General features: G+C 48.8%; 5 protein-coding genes across 7 annotated transcripts; 4 read left to right on the top strand and 1 right to left on the bottom strand.

Annotated features, from left to right (window-relative positions):
- Positions 1–1,680: 1,680 nt before the first annotated feature.
- Positions 1,681–2,289, top strand: FOXG_14478 (uncharacterized protein; the record flags this gene model as incomplete). The annotated part of the gene is made up of 1 exon (XM_018394532.1): positions 1,681–2,289. The coding sequence occupies one exon, from the start codon at positions 1,681–1,683 to the stop codon at positions 2,287–2,289; it is 609 nt and encodes a 202-aa protein (XP_018254724.1).
- A 2,152-nt stretch (positions 2,290–4,441) lies between these two features.
- FOXG_21743 (uncharacterized protein) lies at positions 4,442–6,535 on the top strand. 3 transcript variants are annotated; one of them, XM_018402092.1, is made up of 2 exons: positions 4,442–4,743; positions 4,816–6,535. In XM_018402092.1, the coding sequence occupies exon 2, from the start codon at positions 5,014–5,016 to the stop codon at positions 6,301–6,303; it is 1,290 nt and encodes a 429-aa protein (XP_018254722.1). In that variant the 5' UTR covers positions 4,442–4,743; positions 4,816–5,013; the 3' UTR covers positions 6,304–6,535. The 3 variants fall into 3 exon arrangements, with proteins under 3 accessions (XP_018254722.1, XP_018254721.1, XP_018254723.1); XM_018402091.1 differs by having other exon boundaries at positions 4,443–4,743; positions 4,806–6,512; XM_018402093.1 differs by having other exon boundaries at positions 4,443–4,743; positions 4,810–6,510.
- A 2,149-nt stretch (positions 6,536–8,684) lies between these two features.
- FOXG_14477 (uncharacterized protein) lies at positions 8,685–9,068 on the top strand (the record flags this gene model as incomplete). Its single annotated transcript, XM_018394531.1, has 1 exon — positions 8,685–9,068. The coding sequence occupies one exon, from the start codon at positions 8,685–8,687 to the stop codon at positions 9,066–9,068; it is 384 nt and encodes a 127-aa protein (XP_018254720.1).
- A 184-nt stretch (positions 9,069–9,252) lies between these two features.
- Positions 9,253–9,900, top strand: FOXG_21742 (uncharacterized protein; the record flags this gene model as incomplete). Its single annotated transcript, XM_018402090.1, has 1 exon — positions 9,253–9,900. One exon carries the CDS (start codon positions 9,253–9,255, stop codon positions 9,898–9,900), a length of 648 nt encoding a protein of 215 aa, XP_018254719.1.
- Positions 9,901–10,188: 288 nt separating this feature from the next.
- On the bottom strand, positions 10,189–13,558 carry FOXG_14476 (uncharacterized protein; the record flags this gene model as incomplete). Its single annotated transcript, XM_018394530.1, has 2 exons — positions 10,189–10,774; positions 10,824–13,558. The coding sequence occupies 2 exons, from the start codon at positions 13,556–13,558 to the stop codon at positions 10,189–10,191; spliced, it is 3,321 nt and encodes a 1,106-aa protein (XP_018254718.1).
- Between the last annotated feature and the right edge of the window lie 13,536 nt (positions 13,559–27,094).

The raw sequence follows: 27,094 nt of genomic DNA, 5'->3' as shown, positions 1-27,094 counted from the left end.
ATGTTCGACGAAAGGAAAAGCAGGCATTTCTCGAGACTGTCCAGGGGCTGGGGCTTTAAGAAGTTTATAACACTGGGCATGCGAGAATATTTTTGCGTCAACTTCAGCATTGGGAGTGTCAATTCCGTGAATTTGGTGGCAGAAAGCTCCTGTAGGCGGGTCAGGGTGATCCTCAGTGTTCCTGTAAAGTAGAACGTGCTTACCGATGCCCATCTAGCTGCTTGAAACGTCAATGAAGACAAGTTCATGACCCTCAGCGCTGGGTGGTTGAGACATAGTTTTTATGCGGGGTATATTGCGTTTGCGTGGTGAATCTTAGAGTATGTGCTCCCATCTCTTCTTGTGGAAAAAAGTGTAGATGGTGAAGTCACCCTCCTCTATCGTATACTTCTGGTTCATCTGACGGTTCTGGATTCAGAAGAGCGGACTGTGGCAGTAGTTCCTATCTGGAGGAGTCTGTACACTTTGGCTCATCCCATAATCGGAAGATACACTGAGATGCTCTGGATGGCTTTGCAAAGATTACCAATCACGGTAATTGGACGGGGCGAAACGGTCAACATTAATAACACTGCCCCGTCCTTGTTAGTAGTTATCGTTGGCAAAGCCTCTAGCAACCACTCTTTGTGGGGCCACCGAAGTTGATTTTGGGTGAACGCCTGTAGAAGTCTGATGACGGTCGCGGCTTGAGCTTGATCGGGCAGTGACACTGGGCAAACCGGTCCATGGGCTCGAACAAGGGCCTCTACGCCTTTGTCGAAATCCTATAAGGGCGGAAGTCTCGCGATTGTACGTCTGAATGGTAAGACAGAAGGATTCAGTTCGTCGATTTTCCAGAGGTTTTCGGGGCCAGGACCAATTTCTGTATCTGTATTATTAGGATACCCAGTTTCTGCCATGTGAGTAATCACATAGGATCAATATCAACTGCAGATCTCCCAATATTCAACTGACGAATGGAGTTTGAATGAATCATGTACGTGGAACTGCGACTTCCTCCGTTCGGGTCCCTCTGTACGACTGCGCAGCTCTTCTCAGGAAGTGAACTCACCTCAAGATCCGAAGAACGTCCCATATGGTCCGCCGCTGACGAGAAACTAGGCACTACGGTTCAATAGAAGCTCTGGCACCTTGTTCTCATTCGGCTCAAGGCTGATTTCTCATCGCGAGATATCAGAAGAGGTGAGTAGAGTCCGGACGATGCATGGGAGGTCTAAGAAACGAGAAAAAAGTAACTCGGCTGACCTAGTATCGCCGTAGCTATGAGTTCGTAGATGTCTATGCACCTTTTTGCTGGCCTTTGTCAGAAAGTCCGTATTGCGACGATCGGCGAAAATGATGATAGGGGTCAAAATAGACCTCGCCAAGCTCTGCCTGTTGTTTCTGGCCGTGTGTTGGACGTACGGACGGGAACCGCCAATATCCATTTTGAGGACGTGCAAATATCCAAATATAGAACGCCATGATTCAAAAAAATTACTTGAGCCGCAAACGCATGTATATGATCGACCGTACTGGATGGAAATCTTAGTTACTCGAGACCAATGTCTAGTGAAAGACTGCCTAGGACTTTCAGCCCCAATAACTGGCATCATTGCCCTTGTTGATCGGATCCAACCCTTTCCACAAGATACTCGCCGTGCTCCAAGCTTTTGCGATCCTTAAGCCCGTGAGTCCGTCATGAATCCAGCTGCCGACCAGGACCTTCTGCTGTGTTCAGCCCTCCCCAATGATTCGGATTGTAAGAACGAATATCTCTTACCGCAATCTATCCAAGAAGAAGGAGGCTTCTTGCAAAGTCCATCGCTGAGTCATTCCCTTCCATCTGCATCTCAGCCTGGGATTCTTCAAGATAGCTGGCATCCGACCTCAGCTCAGGCTGATCACGCCTTCGATGGATGGTTCGAAAGAGATTGGGTGTTGTTTCCGGATACGCCAGATTCAGTTGAGCAACCTGACGATATAATGGAGATCTCAGTTGTCCTCAGCAGTTACGGTTCCTTAGAAGAGGCCCAGTTTAGAGTAGATCGGCACGTGCAGCAGACATTGGAGCAAAGGCATCTCGTGGCCCAGAGTGGCAAGAACAAGCGCCCAGCAAATGCATTCATCCTCTATCGTATAGCCTTTCAATGTATGGCTGAGGAGTTTTATAGCACCAAATGTCAACAGCTTGTGTCAAGAATATGTGGGAAGAGCTGGCAACTTGAATCGGACGATGTAAAAGCGTGGTTTCAACAACAGGCCACGATCCAGAAGGCGAACTATACGCAGGCTTTTGAGCATGCGTGAAGGAGTGGCTTGAAACTTAGATGTATTTAACAGTTTTCCTTCTTCTGAGCTTCTATGGTGGAGTATAGTATGGCCTTTTCGAAGGGGGAGGAAAAAGCAAATATTTGCATCAGAACCGAAAGCTACAGTGCCCTTGGAGGAAAATTGTATCCAGAAACATGGAAAGCAACTCAACAAAGCGCGGACACTATAATACAATACAATACAATTTATTACGCCCGGCGGCTTATTTTGGCCGATAGGGCACTAGTCACTAATTCGTACGTACATTGCCTAGTTTTCGTCCTCGCCTCCCCGAGCCCATGCTGTGCTACACGTTGCTCAATCTGTGTCCGCATTTCCTAAAGCCCAGACTGTACCTTGCTTTTCACCATATGAAATTGAAATAGGTCTCCTCGAGCCCATACTCTTAGGTACAATACAATACAATACAATTTATTACGCCCGGCGGCCCTGTTCTGACCCGAAAGGGCACTAGTCACTAATGCTTACATACAACGCCTGCTTTTCGTCCTCGTTTCCCCAAGCCCATGCTGTGCCACACATTGCTCAATTTGTGTCCGCATTTTCCTAAAGCCCATGCTGAACCTTGGTTTTACACCATCAATCTGAAATTCGTGTCCTCAAGCCCATACAGCGCCTGCTCCTTGATTACTCTTTTCCTTTCTGTTCTGCTGTGCCTTGCTTCTCCCACGTTTTAGTAGCATTACCGGCGAACTAGCTTGAAGGCTGTTCTTCAAGTGTCCAGCGTCCTATCTACGGCGGCTGAAGCGGCGTCCGCCTCTGTGCACAGGGTGTTTAGTATAGGGTGTGAGTGGGTTAGTAAGAGTAAGTAGGTGAGGTTCTTGCAATCTGGCTTCAATATTGTGTGTCGAGTCGTCCTGTGGCTATTGCAAATCGTATAGTTGCATGGACTGCCTGCATGTTTGGCGTCCACTTGGCGTCATCTGATGGTGACTTTCCTCCTAGGTAGAACGAGAGGTTCCCTCTCAATGTCTCCGTGCACTGCAACATTTCAGTCCTATGCGCTGTCCATTTCGTGCATCGAAAGAGAAAGTGCTCTACTGTCTCTATCGCTTGCCCGCATGCGCATTGCTGTGATGCTGCTACGCTGATCCGGAATAGGTATCCATTTAATCTGGCCATGCCTGTCCTAAGTTGTGCTAGCACGCTGGCTTCTCTCCGTGACAAGCCATCGTAGAGCAATCGAGTGTGCTTACCCGGGAGCGCAGCATCGACCTTCTTCGAAAACTTCCCAACATTGTCTGGTAGCCGTTGGTTTGCACGCTGGCTCGATCGGGCTATATTCAGGGTCGTCGATCGCATTTGGGGAAACTTCTGAGCCGGGACGGCACCGTCTTGGCTCGCACTTCGCGCCTCTTTCTTAGCCATCTCCAGTGGGGTGCGGGTCCAGCGTCAGTAGTCCATCATTATAATTTTGTCAAACATGCCCAAAATGGACTAACCGTGGCGCATGATGGTGTGTGTCACTGGAGCTGCTGTGACCCCTGCCCTCTCCAATCACTAACACCATTCGGATGGATGCCTTAGCATTTGGGCAATCATTAGCTTGTCCCATGGTCGCTCACTATTTAAAGGGTCAGCCTCAATTACTCTAGTCTGGTCCTAGCCATAGTTTATATTCAATAACGGTCGCCAACGCACATCCTACACTACTACCGGTATAGTTCATTACTATATCACATGTGATAAGTAAATAAAACACTCGTTTTGGAATACATGGCGCGATACCATTTGTTCGTGACATAAACTACAACAAATAAATATATGGCCTTATGTAGAAGCAGAAATTTATCAAGGCCTCAGCCTTCGAGAGACCTCGACGTATGGAGGCTACCGGCCTTCTTATGTATAACCTCCCATAACGACCTGCGCCGCGACTTCTGCTCTTCCTTCGATTCGCCAACTTGCGTGACTGACAAAGACTGGTGTCAGATGTTCAGGCGGAAAAACTTTTATTGTGTCTGTCCTCTCTTGTACTCGAAGGACCTTTTAGATCTTATATCCTTGCGCTATGAACCCAAGGCTAACAAAATCGAAGACGACGCATTGACGTAGAATCACGTGAGCGGCTGAAGTGAGCAAATTGGTTCTTTGCATTCGCACTCAAGATTCGACCTATGCTGAAGAAAGTTCGTTGGTCGATCTTATTTGAGTCGACATCAGGATGTTACCGCATTCAGCATATGAGCAGCGAGAGGCCATCAACAGCCAGTTCCACGACAACACTGACATCCACCAGGGAAACGTCCAAGGAAATGTTTACTACAGCCTGCCCCACCCGCCGGCCCCTGCCGAAGTCGGCCGCGTCATTCCGTATCCCCGCAACGAGGATTTGGTCCATCGACCAGGTCTCATCGACAGACTAGATGAGCTTTTACCGCAATCGGTAGGATCGCGCAGCGCTGCCCTGTGGGGCTTAGGGGGATCTGGGTAGGTCCCCAGTTTTGGAACGCTACGATGTCGCGAGACGGCTAACGGAGGAACGAACTAAGCAAGACACAGATCGCGCTAGACTACGCGTACCGACGATGCGATACCGATGACAAATGCTGCGTCTTCTGGGTGCATGCCGACAATGAAGCGACTTTCACATCCGATTATAAGACGATCGGGAAGAAGCTTGGGGTTGACGAGCGGCTTGACGGGTCGGACCTGCTAGATGCGGTATGCAGCGCAATTGAAGCTCGATCGAAATGGGTGATGGTCGTCGACAACGCTGACGACCTGAGGCTGTTCGGAGTGGGCCAACAAGCAAATGATGAAGAGATGAACGATACTCTATACAAATATGTCCCTCACGGATCGCAAGGGACGGTACTATGGACGAGTCGAGACGCGCATATTGTCGGCACGCTTGTTGGATCGCCTCGCGGTATTGCAGTGCGTTCTATGACGATGGATGAGGCGGCGACGCTTCTCGCGAGGAGAAGGGGTGATTCGTCGACGGTGGAGAGGGAGGCAGGAGTAGACGCATTGTTGGAAGAGCTGCACTGCCTGCCGTTGGCAATCTCGCAAGCTGGCGCCTATATGCGGCGTATGTCAATGACGGCCGAGCAATACTTAGGTTTCCTTAGGCAAGGTAAGACCCGATGGGATATGCTAAAGGCTAGCGACGCTGACCGACATCGACGGCCGGAGGTGTCGAACAGTATGCTCGAGACGTCGAGGATCTCGACGAAGCGGATCCGAACAGAAAGCGAGATGTCGTACCGGATGTTGCATGTGGTTGCATATGTTGACAGTCAGGATATACCGTACGAGCTGATAGCGGCAGTTGCTGATCGATGCGACAATGACAAGGAGGACTCAGTGAAACAGGCCACGGAGATTGAGGTTCTAGAAGCCATCACGCGACTGAAAGAGTTTTCTTTCCTTAGCCTGCGTCAGACAGAGCAAGGCGAGCGAAGGTATGAGATGCACAAGCTCGTGCAAGAGGCCTTGCGATATGGGCTGAGAGTACGTGGCACAATTGAGAAAATCCTGGGCGAGACACTGAGTACCGAGAACGAGTCGGAAAACAGTGAAGCATACTATGCTGGCACAACTCTGCAGATTGTAGATGGCCTCTTCCCACCATCAGAACCGAGTTCATGGGCACGATGCGAGCAGTACATGAAACATGCTATACGAGTGGGGGAGTGGGCGGAGGTGAGCAGGATGGAGGTTAAGGCAGCGACTCTGCTTCAGAGAGTATCGTATTTTCTGTACGATCGAGGGCGGTGGAGAGAGAGGGAACCAGTGGATAGTCGTGCATGGGTTCTCCGACGGAAGGTGCTTGGGGAGAAGCATCCCGATACGATCAGGAGCATGGCGGAGCTCGCGACGACGTACCATGCTCAGGGCCGATATGATGAAGCTCTTCAGCTCCATCAAACCGCCTTGGGCCTTCGCCGCCATGTGCTTGTAGAAAACCATCCGGATACGATGCAGAGCGTGGCATACCTCGCCTCCATACGCGAGGCGTTACAACAGTTACCGTCGCTTGTATAGCCAGTCTAGTCTTTGGCGGTCACGCAAGTTTACGAATCGGAGGGAGAAGGAAAGCTGCACGGGAAGCTCGGGCGTTTTTGCAAATGGAGATCCCACAAGAGTAAAGGCTTTGATTGATCTCTGTTTCTATTCAAGGGCCTACATCTGCCGTGGCGTATACCAAACTAGCTGCCATAGTAATCAACAAGTATTTTGTGTGTTCATGAACAGGGTGCATATATATAATCGTTGGGTAAACATAGCTTCTGGTCAGAAATAGACACCGGAATGAATGAAGTTGGTCGTCAGACGGGGCGGTTAATGCCCGAGTTTCCAGGCATTTTTGTGCTGTTAGTGCTGGGGAAGGGCAGGGATCGTATTGGGGCCGATGGTATACTGTGCATGCGCCATGATTAGTCCATTTTTGGCTATTCTCAGTAAATTTACAATGACAGATGGTTGACGCTGAACCCGCATCCCACTGTAGTGTGCGCGGCCATCAAGATGTGGACTGATCTACATACCCTTCCGACAACCAACCCGCTCCGAAGCTCTACATCTCGCATTCGAAAGTTCAGAAGATATAATCGGTCGCCATTCTACGAGGTAGCAGTGGCACTCAATGAGATCCCGATGGAAGAACTAGAAACGATCAACCCTTTCACGTTGGCACCCTGGGTAGAACGGGTGCAGACTATAGTAGATGATGGGGATAGTTTAGGGACAACACAAACAGATCTAGGATGGGCGGTACGGGCAGCAGTGAGCAGTTCGGCGCGGAATGGGGTAGTCGGAGTCGGCGGGGCCATCGAGATCCCTGCCTCGGTGCGAGGAGGACCGAAGCTTGAGCGCTTTTCCTTCACGCTCGGCATGAGGACGGAGCAGAACCCATTTTCCGGACAACTAGCAGCGATGGCTTACGTGTTGAGACACTTACCCGACCTTGAGTATCGAAGCGTGGCACTATTGGCGAGCAACAAAGCTGCCGTGCTTACGATCCGAAACCCTCGCCAGCAGTCCGGCCAAGAATATGTTGGATGCATATATGATTCTATTAACTCGTTAAAAGTCAAGCGGAATGTAGCGGCTGTCGTATGGATACCCACCAGTGCTGAACACAGGCTCTTGAAGATGGCTAAGAAAGAAGCGCGAGCTGCAAGCCGAGAAGGTGTCGCCCCGGCCCGAAAGTTTCCCAGGATGCGATCGACGACCTTGAACATAGCTCAATCAGGTGAGCATACTAGGAAACAGCTACCAGATAACGTCGGGAGGTTTTCAAAGAAGGTCGATGCCGCACTCCCAGGCAAGCACACCCGACTGCTCTATGATGGCTTGTCACGGAGAGAAGCCAGCGTGCTAGCACAACTTAGGACAGGCATGGCCAGATTAAATGGATACCTATTCCGGATCAGCGTAGCAGCATCACAGCAATGCGCATGCGGGCAAGCGATAGAGACAGTAGAGCACTTTCTCTTTCGATGCACGAAATGGACAGCGCATAGGACTGAAATGTTGCAGTGCACGGAGACATTGAGAGGGAACCTCTCGTTCTACCTAGGAGGAAAGTCACCATCAGATGACGCCAAGTGGACGCCAAACATGCAGGCAGTCCATGCAACTATACGATTTGCAATAGCCACAGGACGACTCGACACACAATATTGAAGCCAGATTGCAAGAACCTCACCTACTTACTCTTACTAACCCACTCACACCCTATACTAAACACCCTGTGCACAGAGGCGGACGCCGCTTCAGCCGCCGTAGATAGGACGCTGGACACTTGAAGAACAGCCTTCAAGCTAGTTCGCCGGTAATGCTACTAAAACGTGGGAGAAGCAAGGCACAGCAGAACAGAAAGGAAAAGAGTAATCAAGGAGCAGGCGCTGTATGGGCTTGAGGACACGAATTTCAGATTGATGGTGTAAAACCAAGGTTCAGCATGGGCTTTAGGAAAATGCGGACACAAATTGAGCAATGTGTGGCACAGCATGGGCTTGGGGAAACGAGGACGAAAAGCAGGCGTTGTATGTAAGCATTAGTGACTAGTGCCCTTTCGGTCAGAACAGGCCGCCGGGCGTAATAAATTGTATTGTATTGTATTGTACCTAAGAGTATGGGCTCGAGGAGACCTATTTCAATTCATATGGTGAAAAGCAAGGTACAGTCTGGGCTTTAGGAAATGCGGACACAGATTGAGCAACGTGTAGCACAGCATGGGCTCGGGGAGGCGAGGACGAAAACTAGGCAATGTACGTACGAATTAGTGACTAGTGCCCTATCGGCCAAAATAAGCCGCCGGGCGTAATAAATTGTATTGTATTGTACCTAAGAGTATCTTTCGCCCGCGAACTTTGTTTCTGAGAACCTCAAGATTCAGGGGAAGGTTCTGGATCCTGCAGATGCGGGTTACCATGCTCTTGTTCTCGACCAGCAGCAGTTTATCACCCCGGAAGCCGCAACTAGAGGCGACGGAACTAGCAATTGTCGTTGTGGGAGCGCTTCCCAGCACAACAATTGGATCCAAAGGCCAGGACATTGTGTCGAAGAGCATGTCGATCCTTGAAAGATCTAAGTACCCGAATGTCAGCTTCGTCACATCAACCAAGGACATCTTCCAAGCGCTAGATAAGCTTTCCATCCAGCCTCGAGTCAAGACAACTTCCCAGTCCACAAGCGCTGCAAAGGACTTGTATACTATGTGGAGGTCGACCAGTGGCTCGGACTATCTGTTCCTCTACGACAAGGGTCCATCAGCAACATTTGATGTCGCCGCAGAGGTCTAGGAGAACAAAGCCCCATACCAGCTCAACGCATGGACAGGGCAACAGGAAGCTATAGCGGTCTACCAGCGCTTGTCGTGAAAGATCGCCTTCCAGATGTCTCTGGAGAAAGGCCAGACAGCATTTATCGCCATTAACACCGCAGAGTTCAAGACCCACGTCCTCTTGCATTCCGATAATATCATTCATGCTTCCTACAGCCCTGATACCAGACGGGATTTCTGTCGTGGTAGCCGATGCTCAAGAAGCCTCCTTGACCTTGTCTAATGGGCGGACGAAGCGGATTCTCGCCCTTAAAGATAGCGAGAAAAAGAAACTCCTCAACGTCGACATCGGAAAGTGGAACCTAACGCTTGAGTCCTGGGTGCCTGGTCCTGACGAGACAAAGTCGACATCTGCAAAGAAGATGCTTCATCTCGGCACCCAGACAACCCTACAGCCGTGGTCTCAGATTCCTGTAGTACAGAACGCATCGGGCGTCGGAACATACACCGCAAACTTTCAACTTCGCATTCCAAGCAAAGATACCATCACGGTGTTACAGTTTGGTCCTGTGCTTAACACGATGAGAGCTTGGATCAACGGCACGCAGCTGCCAGCGATTGACATTTTTGACCCTCAAATTGATATATCAAGCTTCCTTGTTTCGGGCTTTAACTTGATAAGAATCGAGGTTGCATCTACCTTGTTCAACGCGGTAAAGGCAAGAGTTGATTATGTCAAGACAAACGGTGTTGGCCCAGCTGCACCTCCACTGTACACTGCTATTGATTGGCAACATCATGGGTTGGTTGGACCGGTGATGGTGAAGTCCTTACGAAGGGATGACCTTTGATTACGGTTACTCGAGCTGGAATTAAGACAGCTGCATTGCAGATCAGGGCTCGACGATTGAGCATCCTTCCCTGCTCTTCCTTTCTCTAACACTACTAGCGATTTCCACTCTGTGACAGGACAGTGAACCAACAAGATTTCAATTTTTATGGGATGCAAGAGCCTAGGTTAATGTCTAACAGAGAATAAATCCCTAATTCCTTATAAAATAGATTAGGTTAACAGATTTGCTTTGTAAGAAAAGAAATGGCTGTCTTAAATTCAATTATGTCTAAGAACCTTCGGCTTGCTATATCGTAACTCCTTGACTGCTCAACATTGCTTCCAGCTCACGCAGCTTAACAGGTTTCGTAATAAAACAGTCCACGCCGCTGCGGGTTGCCTCTTCTCGTGCACTCTCAGACCCGAGCCCAGTGATGGCGAATACCGTCGATGCGGTGATCTTATTGAATTGTTCGAATGCGCGTATTTGGCGGGTGGCCTCGAGACCATCCATGACTGGCATTGAAATATCCATCAGAATGTATTTGAATTGCCCATTGACCTTTTTATATGCAGAGACAGCTTCTTCGCCGTTCCTTGCAGTGCAGTATGGCTTCTGCAACTTCTTCATGAAGCAGGTCAACATTTTGAGATTAATCGGATTATCCTCGACTAATAAGAACTGTGGGACCTGGAAATAGTCTTCAGCTGGAATAGACCCATCGAATGGGCTCTCCATAGACGAAGGGGCGGGAGTTGGTGGCTGGCTACAAGAAGCTGTGTCTGATGGCGTAGGCAATGGCATTTCCACTAGTTTGAGTGGACTCTCGTCAGGTTCAGCCGAAAGGTTGATGGCCCTGGAGACTGCCCTTTCCAGTTTCTTTGGACTTAGTCTGGGATCAAGTTAGAAAGAGAGGCCATAACATGAAGCTGAGAACCTACGGCTGTGCAATAAAATCTTGAAGTCTCGTCCGTCCAGCGGATGCATATACCGATTCATATTTATGCACAACAAACGCGTTGTTACACACTACCAACAGTGGTGCTTCTGGCCATGGGGTGGCTGACGCTAATAGGTCGCCTGTTGCATTGTTCTTCACAATAAGAACATCCGGGGCCGCTTTTTCAACATCTGATACCGTATCCATTATCATACCGAGATGTTCGCAGCATAGATCGCTTATCAGAGTGTTGAAAGACAATGCCTCTTGATGAGGAGCGGCTCCAGCGTTTTGGATAGGGCTGACCAGTCGCATGCGTAAACCATGACATGTGCTTTGCCGGTCTGGCAGCCCACGCGGTAACAAGTCAGTTGCTGTAGAGCTGGTGTCTATCAACATGGGTAAAGACACCGTAACTCTGGTCCCAACGCCAACTTGACTGGTGATCGAAACATTACCACCAAGTTGGGATGTGATTCTCTGGACAAAACTTAGTCCTAATCCTGTACCACTAGATAGTTGGTCTTCTTGAGAGAAGGGGATGAAGATGCAGTTCCGAAGAAAATCCTGGCTAATTCCACGCCCAGTGTCTTCGACAGTCAAGGTGATCATTCGTTGATTTGGTGCGCCGTCTAGCTGGGTTTGGGTGACGGTGACCTTGATAACACCTCGGGAGGTATACTTGAGCGAGTTTCCGAACAGGTTCATTATAATTCGACGTACTGCACCAGGGTGCGTTTGAAAACTCCACCGACACCGTGGATCATAGAGCAAAAACACGTGTACATCTCCATCCGGGCCCTCACGTCCGATATTATTTTGTCTTGAATGGTTGATCTCTACAGCCTGCATAGGTACCAACCGTTTTATAGGTTTGAAATTGGTGTCGAGGTGACTTTTAGACTGGCTGAGGATGTTCTCCACTGATGTATGTTGGTAAATGTAACCGGCATAAACGCTTTCCACCACATCCTCTGCAATCTGGTCCAGACGAACAGTTTGACTCAAGGGCTGAGGTGGATCTACTTCCTTAGAAACGCCGTCATATGAAGCATATGTCTCGACAGGTTGGTTCACCTTGGAGTAATCAAGCAAATGCTCTGTTGTGTCCAAAAGTGTTTGACAACATGATTCCATCAAGTGAGCTATGTTTTGTTGCGCCGCATCTAAACCCGAGTCGTTGAGTAGCTCGAGGCCTAGCATGATTCCATGAAGCGGGGAGCGCAGTTCATGAGATATCGACCCAAGAACGTCAGATTTGGCCTTATCAGCCGCCAAGGTCTCTATCTGACAAGCCTCTGATGCTGCTAGTGTTCCAAGAGCCCTGAAGAAGGGGAGTTCGCTGCCTTTGTCGGACTGATATCGAGGTGCTTTTGAATATGCGAAGCCACCAATAGAAACCATGCCTTTCAAGGGGTCCCAAATAGGAATAAATGTGATATTACGGGCTCCGGGGAAAGCCTGCAGAAGCTCTCGCTGCTCGTATGCAGGCCCCAGCGTTTCATTGTTATTCTTTGAATGCGGGAGATTTGCATCTGCTGTATAATTACTGGTCAATCCACTGACATGGCATGAGTCCATGTCAAATATGCATCCTTCTGGGTACCGTTGGAGCATATGGGATAGGAAGACCTGCGAGATATCACCACCGTCTTTAGTCGTGCTTGAGGTTGAGTTGTTGGAGGATCCAAGTAATTGGCAGGGGAGTTGAAGCTGAGTATTTGAACTCTGCTTCCCGCTGTCACTGTGATAAGCGCTTGGGCAAAGGGGCAGCCCATCCAGTGAAATATCGGACTTGCTCTCTGTTTCTGAGGAGCGGATAATATGCAGCTCGCGAGAATCTACGCTGAAGAAGGAACAATGATCCACTTGAAGAACTTCTTTAACGATGAGGGACGCTCTTAAGTATGGGTTTGAAGACAAAAGTTTCTGGCATTGAGGTTTAGGGATTTCCAATGGCGTTGTTTCCGTGCTGGAGGAAGGATTACCATGGGCTTGTCGAATATTAGAATTGTTTTGGTTGTTGTTCCAATTATGAGGGTTGTGGGCGTCTGGATTTGTCTTTGAGATTGAAGATATACACTCATCTGGGAGCATTTTTCTGTTGGTGAACTTTTGGAAGCCCCGGCCCATTGCTATGCTACGTTTGAGGGTATTCTTGATTAGACTGCCTTCGAGATGGTCCATAATAGTCTGTGACAAGCCTCGTAAAACGTTTGAATATTCATCTTTCCATTCAGCACCAGGCGTAGAATTGATGACACACAAGACTCCGATGTTGATACCCCGAGGTGTTCGTATAGGTACGGCAGCGTAGAACCTGGCCAAGCTACCAGAGCGGCAATACGGACTCGAGGCAAATCTTGGATCTATGGCCAAGTCCTGGACAATGACAATGGGCAGCTCCGCTGAGGTCACCTCAGTAGAGCATAAGGTATAGTGGCAGACCCCATCGGTGCGTGGGATGTGTGTTCCGCAAAGCCAGAGTCCATCTCCATTGTTCTCTTGCGATGACACGGATAAGAGAGAGGTCGATGGGGTTGCCTCAGCGATAATATACTGTTTGGACTCGTCAAACAACGATATGAGTGAGCGCTCAGTCTTGGTTTGACAGGTTGCAAGCTGAGCAAGACTTGTGAGAACCAAATTTGGAGACTTGTCGAGCCCCGCACTGGTGACCTGACAGATGGATCGACAGTTTGCGCGCAGCAACTCATCGTAACTGTCAGGCGCCATGGCTAATAAGTACGGTAATACGATAGTGTGTGATGCGATAAACATACCGTGCTGTCTCGTCCTCACGCATGGATTCGGATACACAAGAATCCATGTTAGGCGATATCTTTGGCATCGTACATTCCGAGAATGTCAAACGGAAGGCAGATAGCCAAGGAGGTCAGCAGAGATTTCAGATTCGGCATTTGAGACACATGGGTATTGGGCATTGGGGGATGCAGATTTCTGCTTTGCCACCATGCACTAATTTGGGGGAACTGTATTGTAAAGATAACGGACAATTGGCTGCGAGGTAGGCTAGTGGGTGTAGAAAAACTTAGCCGGGCCCAGGCATAGATTTTGTATGAGATTATCAGCCACGTTTTCTTTCAGCCCGGGGGGTAGGACATGCTGTTTCACCAAATCAAGAATGACATCTTGCCAACGTATGTAGTGGGGTAAGTGGCTCGTAAGGGCATGTAGCACAGTCCTCAATGATCTGGAAAGTCAAATTCCGAAGTCAGATAGATATCATTTGCCACAGCGGAAGATCTCCCATTGGATTACTGAGAATAAATGAGGAATTTCTGACCCTTGAGCCCTGTACATACGGTCCCAGGTTCACACACCCGACTGCATCCGTCCACGCCTATCTAAGAAAGCATGACAGAGTCGGAGCAGACACTCCGAAACTCTACCAACCAATCAGTGAGCTAGTGATCAATGTCATACGTACAGTATAAGGGGGTCTCAAAATGATCGGCACATTTTACAGTGCCTACTGGAAAACTGGTCAGTGACAGAAATGTCCACCGTCTTTCAGCCTAGCACCAATGCTATAACGACTTACATATTTCTGTCACTGGGCTTTGGTGTGCAGATTTTATTGTAACCCACCTGAGAGTCAAGCCTCAAAGAGCTAGGCCGCCACTGAATTACCGTCATTCTCCACTAAGGAAATCACAAGGACCAAGCCCCCTGAAGCTTGCAAGGATGGCCGGAGCTGCTCCGATCAATCAGTCGGCTGATTGGACAGTGAAAGTTAGCAAAACTGAGACCCTGTCTAGCTTGGCTAGGACCCGGGGAACCGGGCCCATGACCGCAGGGACCCTGGACCCCTGAAAACTTGGAGCCTCGGGAGACACAGATGTTCTCGAGGAAAATACTCACCGTCCCTATAAGGAAGAAAGGCCAAAGTTCAATTATACCATTTATGGGATGAACTATTGCAAGTAATTATGAAGAAGCCAAGTACTGCGCATGTTACAAGATCATTTATTTCATTGTTACCTGTGTATATATGGTAGCATGGTTGTTGCCTCTTAAAGCATCATATATGTAATGACTTCGCCCTCAATATCCCATGCCCAACGTTTTTTCCCATTCCATGCCTTTAATGAATAACAATACGTCGTTTTTCGCTTTAATCAGATCAACCATTATTTTCATCGTGTATAATAGAAACGTCACTGCGTTCCTTTGGTGAAGAAACAATTCATGAAGAACGCTGTTAAGGGGGTATCCTGTCGCCGTGGCGAGTCGAAGTATAAGAGGTCCCTCTTAGTTGACTTCAATGACCTTGTACCTGAGGGCCATCGAGTTTACGTGGACTCATATCCACTGACGCTGAAGATAGGATTTGACGACCAAGCGTGCCTTTTCTCTTGTCGTTTGGCGATATCGGGGGTCTCGGTCTCGTTCGCTAACGGGGAGGCTATCTCTTTGAGTGTCATGAGCCTACACTTGCGTACCGGACAGGGGGTCTAGCCAACCAGAGGACATCAAATGAAAGGTACATTCAGACCCACCTAATTTATGCGGTGATAGAAGTCCCAACAATTCCCAGATTTACATAGGGGTACTTTGCACTCCTGACAGCCGTACCGTGACTGAACCCTTTTGCATCTATTCCCATTATTTGTATTAGCTTGTAAGGGCTGCGGCTGACCCTCTCTAACCCGTATTCCTTTACAAGCTTTACAAGGCGAGGGGTTTTTATTTCGGACCCAATTATGCAGTGTTATAGGCGTAAATTCGTCTCCAGTATGAAATCTCTGCCTTGACTGACTGTTAGGTTGATACTTAGCAATAAGGCTATCCACAATGTGTTGCCGCCAGTCAGCTTGTGACTTTATAGGCTTCCACTGTGGCTGCCCTTTAAGCTGTAAAATGAAGCTATTGATCAGGGCTATTTCTAGCAGGAAGTCCCAAGCTAGGGCCTTCCAGCTGCCCCTACGGACACGGCGGTCAGGGCTCCAATAGGCTCGCCTTTGGTCACCTTGGTCCACAGCATTCATTTGTTCATTGTAGATAGCAGCAATTGACGGGATAGAAATAACCTTCACAGGCTCGGCACCAAAAAAAACGCTTGATTGGCCGTGCTGACGGTTGGTCTGTTGTCGGTCTCTTCCTCTTGCGGTCAACACGTTCAACGCCTGTGAAAACCGTAGATAAAAATAACACAAGAGCGTTGTCTTTCCAAATGATCTGGTTAACCTAACCAAAGATAAATTAGTAAGGGAAATCATAGAGGTCCTGTCTTTCTAACTGACCAGGTTATCCTTCGTAGGGACTGCCGTAAGGTAGTTGAACTCAAGGTCAGCGGCTGCTGTGTTGTCAACCTTCTTCAGCTTGACTAGGGGTTCATGGAAGCCACAGTTCTGACGGGCTGTGCCTGTGGCTCCGTGCCCTAGTTGACGGAGCCGGCGGAAGAGGTTAGGGGAGGAGAATAAGTTATCTAGGAATACGTGATACCTGGCTTTTGGCAGTAATTTTACTAGGGTAACAACCACAGCTTGGGTAGGATTTAGATGCTCTGCTCTCTCTGACTTCCTAACTGGCCGTCTTTGCCGCTGTTTCCGTACCTGTGGTGATTTTCGCCGGTAAGCAGGCCTGACCCCTACGGGCCCGTATTTTCGATGTGGCCGGTGCCATAACCACCGGAGGAAATAGCCTTCTTGGGCCACAACCCAAGCTTTGAAGCCTCGAGGGATAGGTTTGTTAGGTACGGCTGTTGTCTCTAAGTCTCTCCCTAGGAAGCGGACCATACACTCATCTATAGCAATAGATGTGCCTGGTGAGTAGCAGTCTAAAGACGCCTCCTGTATATGGTCAGACCAGGACCTAACCCGGATAAAGGTTCGGCTATAATCCTCAATAGAAGCTTCCTTATCGATAGTTGTGTGGTTAAAAAGGCGAAGGTTCCGTGATAATAGCTGGAATCGTGTGTAAGTCATCCATTTTGTAATTGGATGAAGAGGGCGTTGCTTCCCTAGGGGCGAAGCCTTCCAATAGTCCTTGATCTGCTTATCTGTGTGTAGTCTCATATAAATGAAGATTGCAATCCATATATAGATTTCTGCAGCAGAGGTTGATTTCCATTGGAATAGCCGTGACTGTGGCTTCAATGTACGACGGCCACAGCGAGCCTCTTCAAGCACGTGGCTAGCCCAGCTATTCGTGTAACAGGCCCAGCTTTCTACTAGTGAAATAGGTACAAATAGCTGGAATAGCAACAGCGGCTCCTGGGGCAAGGCTGTGATCTTAGGGACCCGAATTGGAAGCTTCAATGGCCGAAAACGGTAGCCGCGGGAGGGATCCGGAGCTTTGATTGGTCGGCAGGTATTATCAGCTGGCTGCTCACGGTAGCTGTTAGCAACAACAATACAGCTATCGTCATACGCGTTGACAGCTAGGTCGGAGGCTTGTTGAGAAGCCATGAGGCCGTAGGGAATGAAGAAGAAGAAATGTATGATGAAATGGGTGGGATTGATTCCTTTGGCCCTCCAAGTCACTCCATGTACCTCAGCCAAAGCGGGGGTCATGTGGGGCTCGGTACGGAAGTGTAGGCTTATCACACTCAAAGAGATATGTACCAGCGGCTCGATCCATCGATGAGACCTGTTGATATCAAAGCCCGCCGGATGCGATGCTATGGGCACACGCTCAATCTCGTCGCGCGTGCCTTTCTCTTTGGCAAAGACGCCGAGTCATTCTTAGGGTTAGCTGGAGTCTGACATTAACGGCATGCGCAGTCTTGTTGAGCAGGACCTGGATCATTGGCGCACGAAGGGACCCATTGGGAAGCTCCGCAACATTGTTAAGTTTATCCGTTCATCGCCGCAGCGGAGCGAACAGTTCAAGCGAGTTGCCCGGGAGCAGGATCACGAGGGATATCAGCTCTGCGAGGAATCCACGGCCGAGGTCGAGGTTGTCATGAACAACGAAACGCGGTGGAACTCCGCTTACATGATGATTGAGAGGGCTTTGCGAAAGCAGATAGATATTAGAGTATTTATCTTTGTAACTTAAGAAGAGGAAGACGGGGCAAGATGGATCCCGGCGGAGGATATATTATCTAGCGAAGACTGGCGGGTTCTTGGCGAAGTTAACGAGCTTCTTAAACCTATATACCTTTAGATGATGCGGACATAAGGTTGGGGAAAAGGTGATAGCTATGGATGCCTGTGGGAAGTGCCGATAGGAATGGAATATCTGTTGGAGCATTTTGAGGACTGGAAGGTCTTCTATAGTGAGGTTACGGAGGAGACGATGGGAAAAACTCAAGTGGATGCTGCGGAGCGGATTGCAACGGTGTCAGCAAATTTCCGAGTGTCCAACGGTCGGCCAAGCCGCGTTCACCGTCTCCCTGCCCGCTTTGAGGAGGATGAGGTTTACGCGCTACCACAGCGGAGTCAACCTCCGAGATTCGTAGAATCTGCCTTACCGTTGCATTCTCGGGCTGATTATTCTACGGCGGAGAAACGATCAGCGTCCGAGACGTCGCAAAAAGAGCACATTACCAGCGGACCATCGAGCCTACATCCGGGCATCAATCAACAACGGTTAGAAGAAGCTGAATGAGTATTATGACAAGCTCGGAGAATCTCCCTTGTTTGCGGCAGCAATCATTCTTCACCCGAGGTTCGGGATCAGCTGGTTAGAGGCGACTTGGGTGTCTGAGGAGCAACTCGCTTGCGTTCGTGATGCCAAGGCTGGTATCAAGGGTTACTTCACCCGTTGGTACGACGCGAACCAGGGACTGTGCGAGGAAACAACGAAGTATGACGCAGCGCTAAGGACGATGGGTCAAGAGGATGATCAGTACACTCAGTGGATTAATAGCAAGACAAAGAAAGCGTTTGTGATGGGTGGCAGTGTCGGCGAGCTCGAAAGGTACCTCCGTCTCGAGCCACAGGATACGCAGGATGCTATCCAATGGTGGAGAGACCACAGGGCTTCGTTTCCTTCACTGAGCAGCTTTGCCCTGGATGTCTTTGCTATTCCAGCGATGGCGAGTGATTGTGAGAGACAATTCAGCCTAGCGAAGCTGACGTTGACCTCTCAGAGGCTCTCGATGGGCGCAGATACATTGGAACATTTCAATGCCTCAAGAACTGGGTCAGGCAGGGTGGAGTAGGGTTAGGTAGTTGAGTGGGTAGCTGAGTGTTGGTGTACACGAGGGGGATGACTTCGGGTAGGGGTCTCCACTCACGGAATTGAAAAGGGTATCAATCAAATCAAATAAATCAACTTTGAGCTCGAGGGCTGTCAATCAAACCAACTTCGGGGCCAAAGTTGATTTGATTGACATATGATGAGCGCTGGTGGTGGTGTCGCATTGAACAACGACGGCAGTTTCCACGCCTTAACCGTTTGGCCATCGATATACTCTCGATAAGCCCTCAGTCGGCAGGGCCAGAAAGGGCCTTCTCAGGTGCGCGTAGGACCGCATCATGGGACCGGCTCTCGATGGCGTGCGAGCGGCTGCAGGAAGTTGAGTGTCTTGGCAATTGGATGCGGAATGGGCATATTGTGGGGACTGGGCTCGGTGGACTGGGGCTAGTATGTGATCCGGACATTGGCAATGATGACCTCTATATAGAAATGAGTGATGTTGAATAGCGTGGCGATTCTCTGCACTTCAATACCATAGATTCTTATCACCAACTTCCTATTTTGGGAAACTGGCGATGTCACATGATCATTATACGTGAGTTGACTGATGAGTCTGAGTTAAACTTATGAGCGAATTATGGCTAGGCCGTATGTAACTCATATGAGTGAGTTAGAAGAGACGAAACTTATGAGCTAACTCAAACGCCCAGGTATGCCTCAGACCCCTGGGAAAGGCTCGTTAGGGCCCCTGATGGAGTCCACTGCTGCACATGAGGTACGCTCTGGTGCTTTGCTTATACTTGAAATGATATTGCTTTCGAGTCAAGCTTTCTTCTGAAATCCACCTCGAAGTTGACGCCTGAGTTATCATCCCAATATTCCTGACCATTTATGATGTATCGCACATAAAAGAACAAAGGGCTCGAATCAAGCCCATCCGCATCAAAGAGGCTAATGCCAACAACAAACTTAACGTAATTTTGCACACTCCTAGAACTTGACGCACGATAATACTTCGCTGGGGTTCCGGAGACCGTCTTCCAATAACCTCACGTAAAACGGCAAATGATGAATTTTCCAAAGGCCAAGTCAGCTACCACGATAAGTAAATACTATGTCGGACATAGAGAGTCATGCGACGACTAGAAAAATAGAGTCTGTGGACTCTGACATCCATTGGCTTTCGGGTCGAATCATCATCACGGAAGTTAGGTGGAAAGATTTCCCATTGAGGCAACGAAGCTATTTTCTGGTTGGCTATCTGTTCATCCGAGAGTGGGTTCTTGTTCACAAATGATGGACTTGCGCCTATTGTCAGTGGTTTGTCGGCGTTTGAAAAGTAGCGTACATGCTCCAAGTTGGGGTCAAAATGAACAGTCTTGAACGAAGGCCGCTTTTTCGCGCTGCGACGATCACCAAATAAATGCAGAGCCGGACGTGACTGCTGCTGTATCTTTTCTCCCCCTTTTTGGACTTGACCTTCATCGGTTGTAACAATCGAAGTGACACTGAGCGTTGGCGCAGGGGAAGCACAGTTCAATCCTCCAGTGTGTTGTTGATTCAATGTGACCCTTTCACTTGCAGTACAATTGGGATGCCCATGGTGAGGGTCGCCCTCGGGCTTCTTTTTCGAAGTGGCTTGTGGTGGCAGGGTATTCAATCGCAAAATCCGCCTGGCGCATTCTTTCAAGTTTGTGAAAGTCTTGAAATTCTTGCCGAAAGGTTGGAAGATACCATTATCTTTGGAGGTATGTAAGGTTGAATCTCCTTCAGTAATCGAACAGATGGAAGTCACACCACGATATTGCTAGGTTGGACTACGCGATCGCAGTGGCATTGCCGGGGCACTTATGGCGTCTGATCTTGCCTCCATGTGTCTGCGTGCGAGCGGGGGTCAAGTGTAGACGGAATGCAAGCAGAAACAGCAGGAAAATGATTGGATAATTACTGGTTGAGAGCTCGCGCTTGAGTCGTCTTTTTTCGTATGTAACCTGGGAGAAATAGATGTCGAAGAGTTGTATCTTACGTGTGGTATGATATATGAGGCACGACTGCAATGCGTGATTCCACAGGACAACACAACAAGAAGCTGGCGTTGAGAAAAGCATCGTGGCAGGTGGAGGTTTATTTCATTTGGTTATGATGGTGGAGCAGGGATTTGTGTTACATGTTGAAGGTGTGATTGGTGATTCAATGTTGACTTTTGCTTATGGTGAATATGGCCGTGGTCCAAGGGTCATCGAACATATGGTGACCCTGCTGCCAGTGCCGGGGGTGACATTGGAGAGAAACCAATGACTCTGAGCATATCGCTCTTCCTAGGCCTCAGAGGACCTGGAGTGTACCATCATAGTTTTCAGTCATGATACGATGAGCAAATCGTCAAAAGTAACATGTGAAATCACCACACCGCAGGCGGTTCAAATCATCAAACCGTCATTGCGGTCAGTATTATCCAATAGTATCTGAAGTTCCCTAACATATGAAAAAGGCTTTAGCGTCAACATCTGTGGCTGAGGGCATTCTATCGGCCTAACACCGGCACCCTCAAAGTGAAGTGACAGGTAATTAAGCTTTCTTGAGCTGTTTTTGGAACAAAAGTTCACGAGTCTGCTGACCCTACCCTTGAGAGTTCTTGATCCAGGCTCCGTCTAAGTAGAGGCCATTCTCATACTGGGCGCCCATGAATACTACCTAGAGACGTCATTCTAGGCGAATGAGGATGATACCGCAAGAAAGTCGATCTAATAGAGATGCATAGGTGACAGGTTGGGAGTGTTAGTTAGCGTCATTTCGGGAATGGAACTTGTTTCCATCGCCTTGTCCCTCAAGGTTAGTGAAGTGTAGGTGGGCTAAAATGACAAGAATTACGCCATAGATCTGCCAGATATAACAAATATTAACGCCAATCTACCTCGATATCTCCGCTAAATGTATACAAGACCCCTATTCTAAGACCAAAGACCACCCATACCCAAACCACCAGTGCATCCACGCCTAAAATATACCACCTCCAACTAGACCACGGACGTCGAGTTTATCCCAAGGACGCTAGGAAACAGGATCGGCGGATGTCACGCGCCCGCTCGTCAACGTCATGGAGGCAGCGGCGCTCGCCGTAGGCAATATGCAATACAGCGACTGGTGCGACAAGCAGGCAGGTCGGTGACACGCCAGGCAGCACCAGCACGGGCATATAGACCAGAGAATCTGGTTCAATAACGTGGACGAGGATGTGGCGAAAGTGGGGCGAGTGGAAGGGGCCCTAAGGCTGACCTGCAGGGGTGGAAGATGTTTTTTTCTTGAAATTGGGACGTTGAGGTGAGGGAAACGTCCACATTATACTGCTATATAAACCATCCAAATCAAGCAGCCATATAATTAGATTTATTACGCGTAGGATATGGTCGCATCACATAATATGCCCAGCCATCTTCAGCATGGTAGCCGTTATTCCTTTAGTTGCATCCGACGAGGCTGGTAACCACTCGCCGCCAGCCACGGACTTGCCACTAGGACTCATCGTCTTCGCCATCTACATCCTGGCACTAACATGTTATGTCATGTGCGTTTCCCGACGTCGTAATATCAGTGGTAATATATACTAAGGTACACCAAGCTCTTGGCTTCTCACACCCAACGGGCATCCAACGCAGGATCCAGTGGCCTCGGCAGGGCTGCCGTCAGATCAATCAAATCAGATGGGGACGCAAATCTGAACTGAACTGATACTTTACCCTCTGTATCTGATCTGATTGATTGATTGATAGATATCTGATATAAAATAGGTCACGTGGAGCTATTCCCAGCCTCACGATTCTGCCCGTGGGATCTGACTGCCTTGTTGCTTAAGCATAGGCCCCCCAGAGTAACACACCCTCCCCTTATCCAGTTCTTCAGTAGTTGGATCGACTCAATGCTCGATCCAAGTAGAGAATGTCGCTGTGAGCTGACTGTAAGCTTCGCAAGACTGAATGCTCTCTCACAATCGGTTGACATGGCCGGGATTGCAAGGACATCTAATGCAAATCTACTTAAACGCGGAAAAGCGTTGCTATGATCAATCCACCAAAGAACAGGGTCATCTACCTGTTCCGGCTCGAGCCTATAGTATCGTTCAAGCTCACTGCCTGTTGCCGAGAGCTTAGGCTGCCGACTTTTCACCCACTGCTCAAACCTACTTTGCTCAGGTCGGGGCGTCAACGAGGAGGTGGCCGAAATACTCTCAGAAGAATCATCGTCGTTTTTCGAGTACCAACGCTCAAAGTAGGCTTTGATGCCATCCTTTGCATCCCGAAGCCATTGTAGCTGCTCTGGGGAAATCCAATTAGTCTCCAACCACCGGAGGCCAAGGTCCGGATTCAGAACAACAGAGGCCGCAAACAGAGGCGACCGCCCCAGAAGAGTATAATATTCATTCAGCTTAATCCAAGCAGCGTTTATGCTTGCCCTGATACTAGCACGCTCTTGACCCTCCATACTGGCAATGTTACTTACGGAGCGAGCATCGTCCTGCAAGTAGTCTCCTCGAGAATGTACAGGAAGAGCACCTTCGTTAAACAATGGGCTGGTGGATGGACAAGCCGAAAGAACCGTTTCGCGACGGCGGTGTAACGGCGTGATCTCAAACCCTTGGAGTCGCGATGGTAGTCGGGACTGGCGCAAGGGTCGCTCTCGAGTTTGCCTGACTACAAATGGCCGAGCAGACATTGACTTCGTATCCGCAACCGATTCAAGCTCCTCCCCCTGAGCTCTACGTCTCTCCTCCGTAGCATGATTCGCAGTTTCATCCTCGTAGAGAAGCCTCCAATCTTCTAGGTGTTCCAGAATATACTCCATCCCTGTCATGACCTCCCAGAGCCGGCCGTGGCCTCCACTTGTACCCCATCCTTGTGTTCTCATTGTCATATTGTAGATCGGCTCTAAGATATGGCTAACTTCCCTGAGGACCTTCCAGTCATCGGAGGTCAGAATGTCGGCCATGGGAACCCTTTTTGAGGCGTCTGCTTCTAGCCCTAAATCTTGGATGAAGCTATTGAGCTCAGACTGCTTGACCAAAGCGCGCTCGATCATCATGTAGGTCGAGTTCCACCTCGTAGCGTTGTTCTGTATCACTTCCAGCTCAGCTGTTGACTCTTCCGCAAGCTTATAGATGTCTGCTTCCTCCTGTTCCCTGGCATGTGCTTTGAATGCTTCGGTACGCTGCGGAGAGGCTCGGATGAACTTCACAATATTATGAAGCTTCCCAACTGGGCCCTTGGCTCGCCAATGTTCAAGGTCTTCCTCGACCCGCTCCAGCATGCCATAAGCCTCAGATTGAAGTTCAAAAGAAGCTGCATCATCTCCATAGAGGAAAGCTTGGGCGACAAGGTTTAAAATATGCCCGAAACATCGCATCCTTCGTGCCTCCGCATCCGCTCGAGTTATCGAGGCATCGAGGTTCGTGTAGAAGTTTCGCAAGCAAACGTCATTGCTAGCTGCATTGTCACAGATCGAGACCCCAATCTTGCGATCAATCCCCCAATCACGGACAACATTTCTTACAGTGTAGGCGATATTCTCGCCAGCGTGAGATCCAATCTGCCTCCTGAAAGCATGTAGCCGGCTTTGGTGTGAGTTACTCCGATCAATGAAGTGACCAAATATCGAAATGAAAGCTAGTCTATTTGGAGACGTCCACAGGTTGAAGTTGATGTGTATCTGTGTGACGGCTTCATCAAGCTCCTCCCTGACGGCAGCTTTCTTCAAAGAGAGTATATCCTCCAATTCTTTCTTGGCTGAAGTTCGACCCCAGGGTATCTGAGCATAAAGATCAGAGTCTAACTGACGAAACAGCTCTTGTAGGTAGGCACTCTCGAAGGTAGAGAAGGGAAGATTGGAATCAATAATATAGCCAACTGAGAGTTCTCTGATCCGTGCCATCTTCGCTCGGGGATGAACCAGGGAAGAAGAGGCTGGCCGTTTCTTGGATGCGCATCTTTGAAGATCAAGAACTGACGAATCGTCGAATGAACCCGGTTCGAATGTCTCGGTGATCCTATGAGCTCTGAAACCGTCAGTGATACCCTGGAGATAGGAAAGTCCGACAACTTGTAAAGATGAGCTTGTGCCGAGGATGTCGACTGAGCATTAAAGAATCGTGGCGCGCCCTTGTCATCACAGAGTCGGCAACACCAGATATCTCCGCTAGATGTATTGTCTCTCTTCAATTCTGCCAGGAACCAGCCATGGTTTCCTATCCAGCTTCGCCGGCCTCTACTCTTCCTCCTATCTAAGAGGCTCGCAATGACAAAACGTCTTTGGCCCCAGGTAATCTTGTGAAGGTCGTGAACGGAAGAATCGGTAGTCGAGGCCAGAGCCAAAGCTGCAGCATACTGCTTGGCGATGCTCTTGGGTCGGGACCCGAGATGAGGAAACGTAGGTGGTGGCGATGGCGACGGGCTGCTGATAATGCTGCCTTTCAAAGCGGTTTCGGACATTATAGATTATAGTTAGTAGAGCATGTGGACGGCTGCCAAGATGCGTTCCTGACGACCCAAGGCTTGCTTTGTTCCTCTGGCTAAATCTACATCGTATCAGAGCGAGAGGTAGAAAAAAGGGGTGACCTACCTTCGTATTCGCCTCTACCTGAGACCCCGGCAGGCAAGGGTCCAGGACCAATCAGCTCGGCTGACCCCTATAACATCGTGGCTTCCAAGGCGAGTCACGCTTTCCGGAGCCGGAACATATAAATAATCCGATGTATCTAGGGTAGCTGCTCTCCATTCAGATATATCAGATGTACAGACGTTGTATTTGAATTGATTGATCTGACAAAATTCCATATCTGATTTGAATTGATTGATCTGATTGATATATCTGATTGTTAATCTGATCTGACGGCAGCCCTGAGCCTCGGATCATGAGACTTTGTCCAACGACAGTTTTGAGCCGGTGATGCTAGACCAAATTGCCCCTGCATGAACTTACAGGCAGTGGACGGCCGAAATGAATGATGTGGTGAACACCTCATCCGGTTTCAATACCTGGTGAGCATACAAGTCTAATACTATGTTAATTCCATTTTCTGACTACTTCTCAGCGCAATTTGCTTAGGGCTAATGGAGGACAAGGACATAATCCGTCATTTATAATGCTGTCACGTCTTTTACTCGAGTTGCTTTAGTTAATGGTTCTTTAGGCGCCATGATACCTGTCCTATATGTAAATCACGGATCATGCCGCCCAGTTAAACTCTAGAAGGACTGCCCGAGTCTTATACGCTTCGGCAATATCAATTGGAACACTCCCACAAACTTTGTTATGGCGTGGATTTGTATGCTTTCTTGACTCTTCCAGCCCTCTGTCCCGGCGCTAATCATGCACGTTGCCAAGCTTACCTACATTTGTTTTGCAGTCGGCGATTGAAAACTAATTATCTTCGAGCGATAGAGGTAGGTGCTATTAATATAAAACCCTAACCCTAATCCTCTAATAGTCTGATATGTGCCACGCATCAGCCCTAAGCTTTCTCAAATCTAGAGACATAAAGGACTGTTGGAGACGAAAGCCTTCTCAGCGGCATCGTGAAGAGATGGAACTTATGCCGATCGGTAACCATGTTACTCAAAAGACCAGTTTGAAAGGTTATCACCATGGTGATAGAATTGTTTTCCTAAGCGTCACTGCATTCGTGCGGCTTTACTGTTCGCCAATGCACCATCATTCCTTTTTAATATACCACATCAAAAGGACATTCCAGCCACAGCAGTCGTGATGTGTCGGGGCATTCTTCAAGTCGTTGACGGTATTTATCCATCCCTACCGCTGCTGATAGGCTAGGCTATGACATTCTAGGATGGATGTTGGCCGTAAAGTCACCGTCATGATGAAACAAATTGGCTCGGGGTTACCGCATTCGGGATGTTCAACTGGAAGTGAGGAAGGTTAGAGATTGAGTACACAGTAGGGCAAGCCGGGTTGCAAAGCATATTGATACCATGATGACCGTCTTGGGGCCTGAATGAAAGCCAGTAGTACAATTTGCAAAAGCGCGCGAGTCGTTGGATAGCAATGTTTGCTTCTCGATGAGATAAATGTGTTTCTCACTTGGCGCACTAACAAACTATGGATCAACATCACCTCGGTATTTCTACAATAATTAGAGCAATTTGAATGCCA

This window comes from Fusarium oxysporum, chromosome 15 (genome assembly GCF_000149955.1).
Source record: "Fusarium oxysporum f. sp. lycopersici 4287 chromosome 15, whole genome shotgun sequence".
NCBI classification, from domain to species: Eukaryota; Fungi; Ascomycota; class Sordariomycetes; order Hypocreales; family Nectriaceae; genus Fusarium; species Fusarium oxysporum.
Note: the sequence above shows the minus strand (reverse complement) of the source record. Positions and strands in the feature narration are given on the sequence as shown.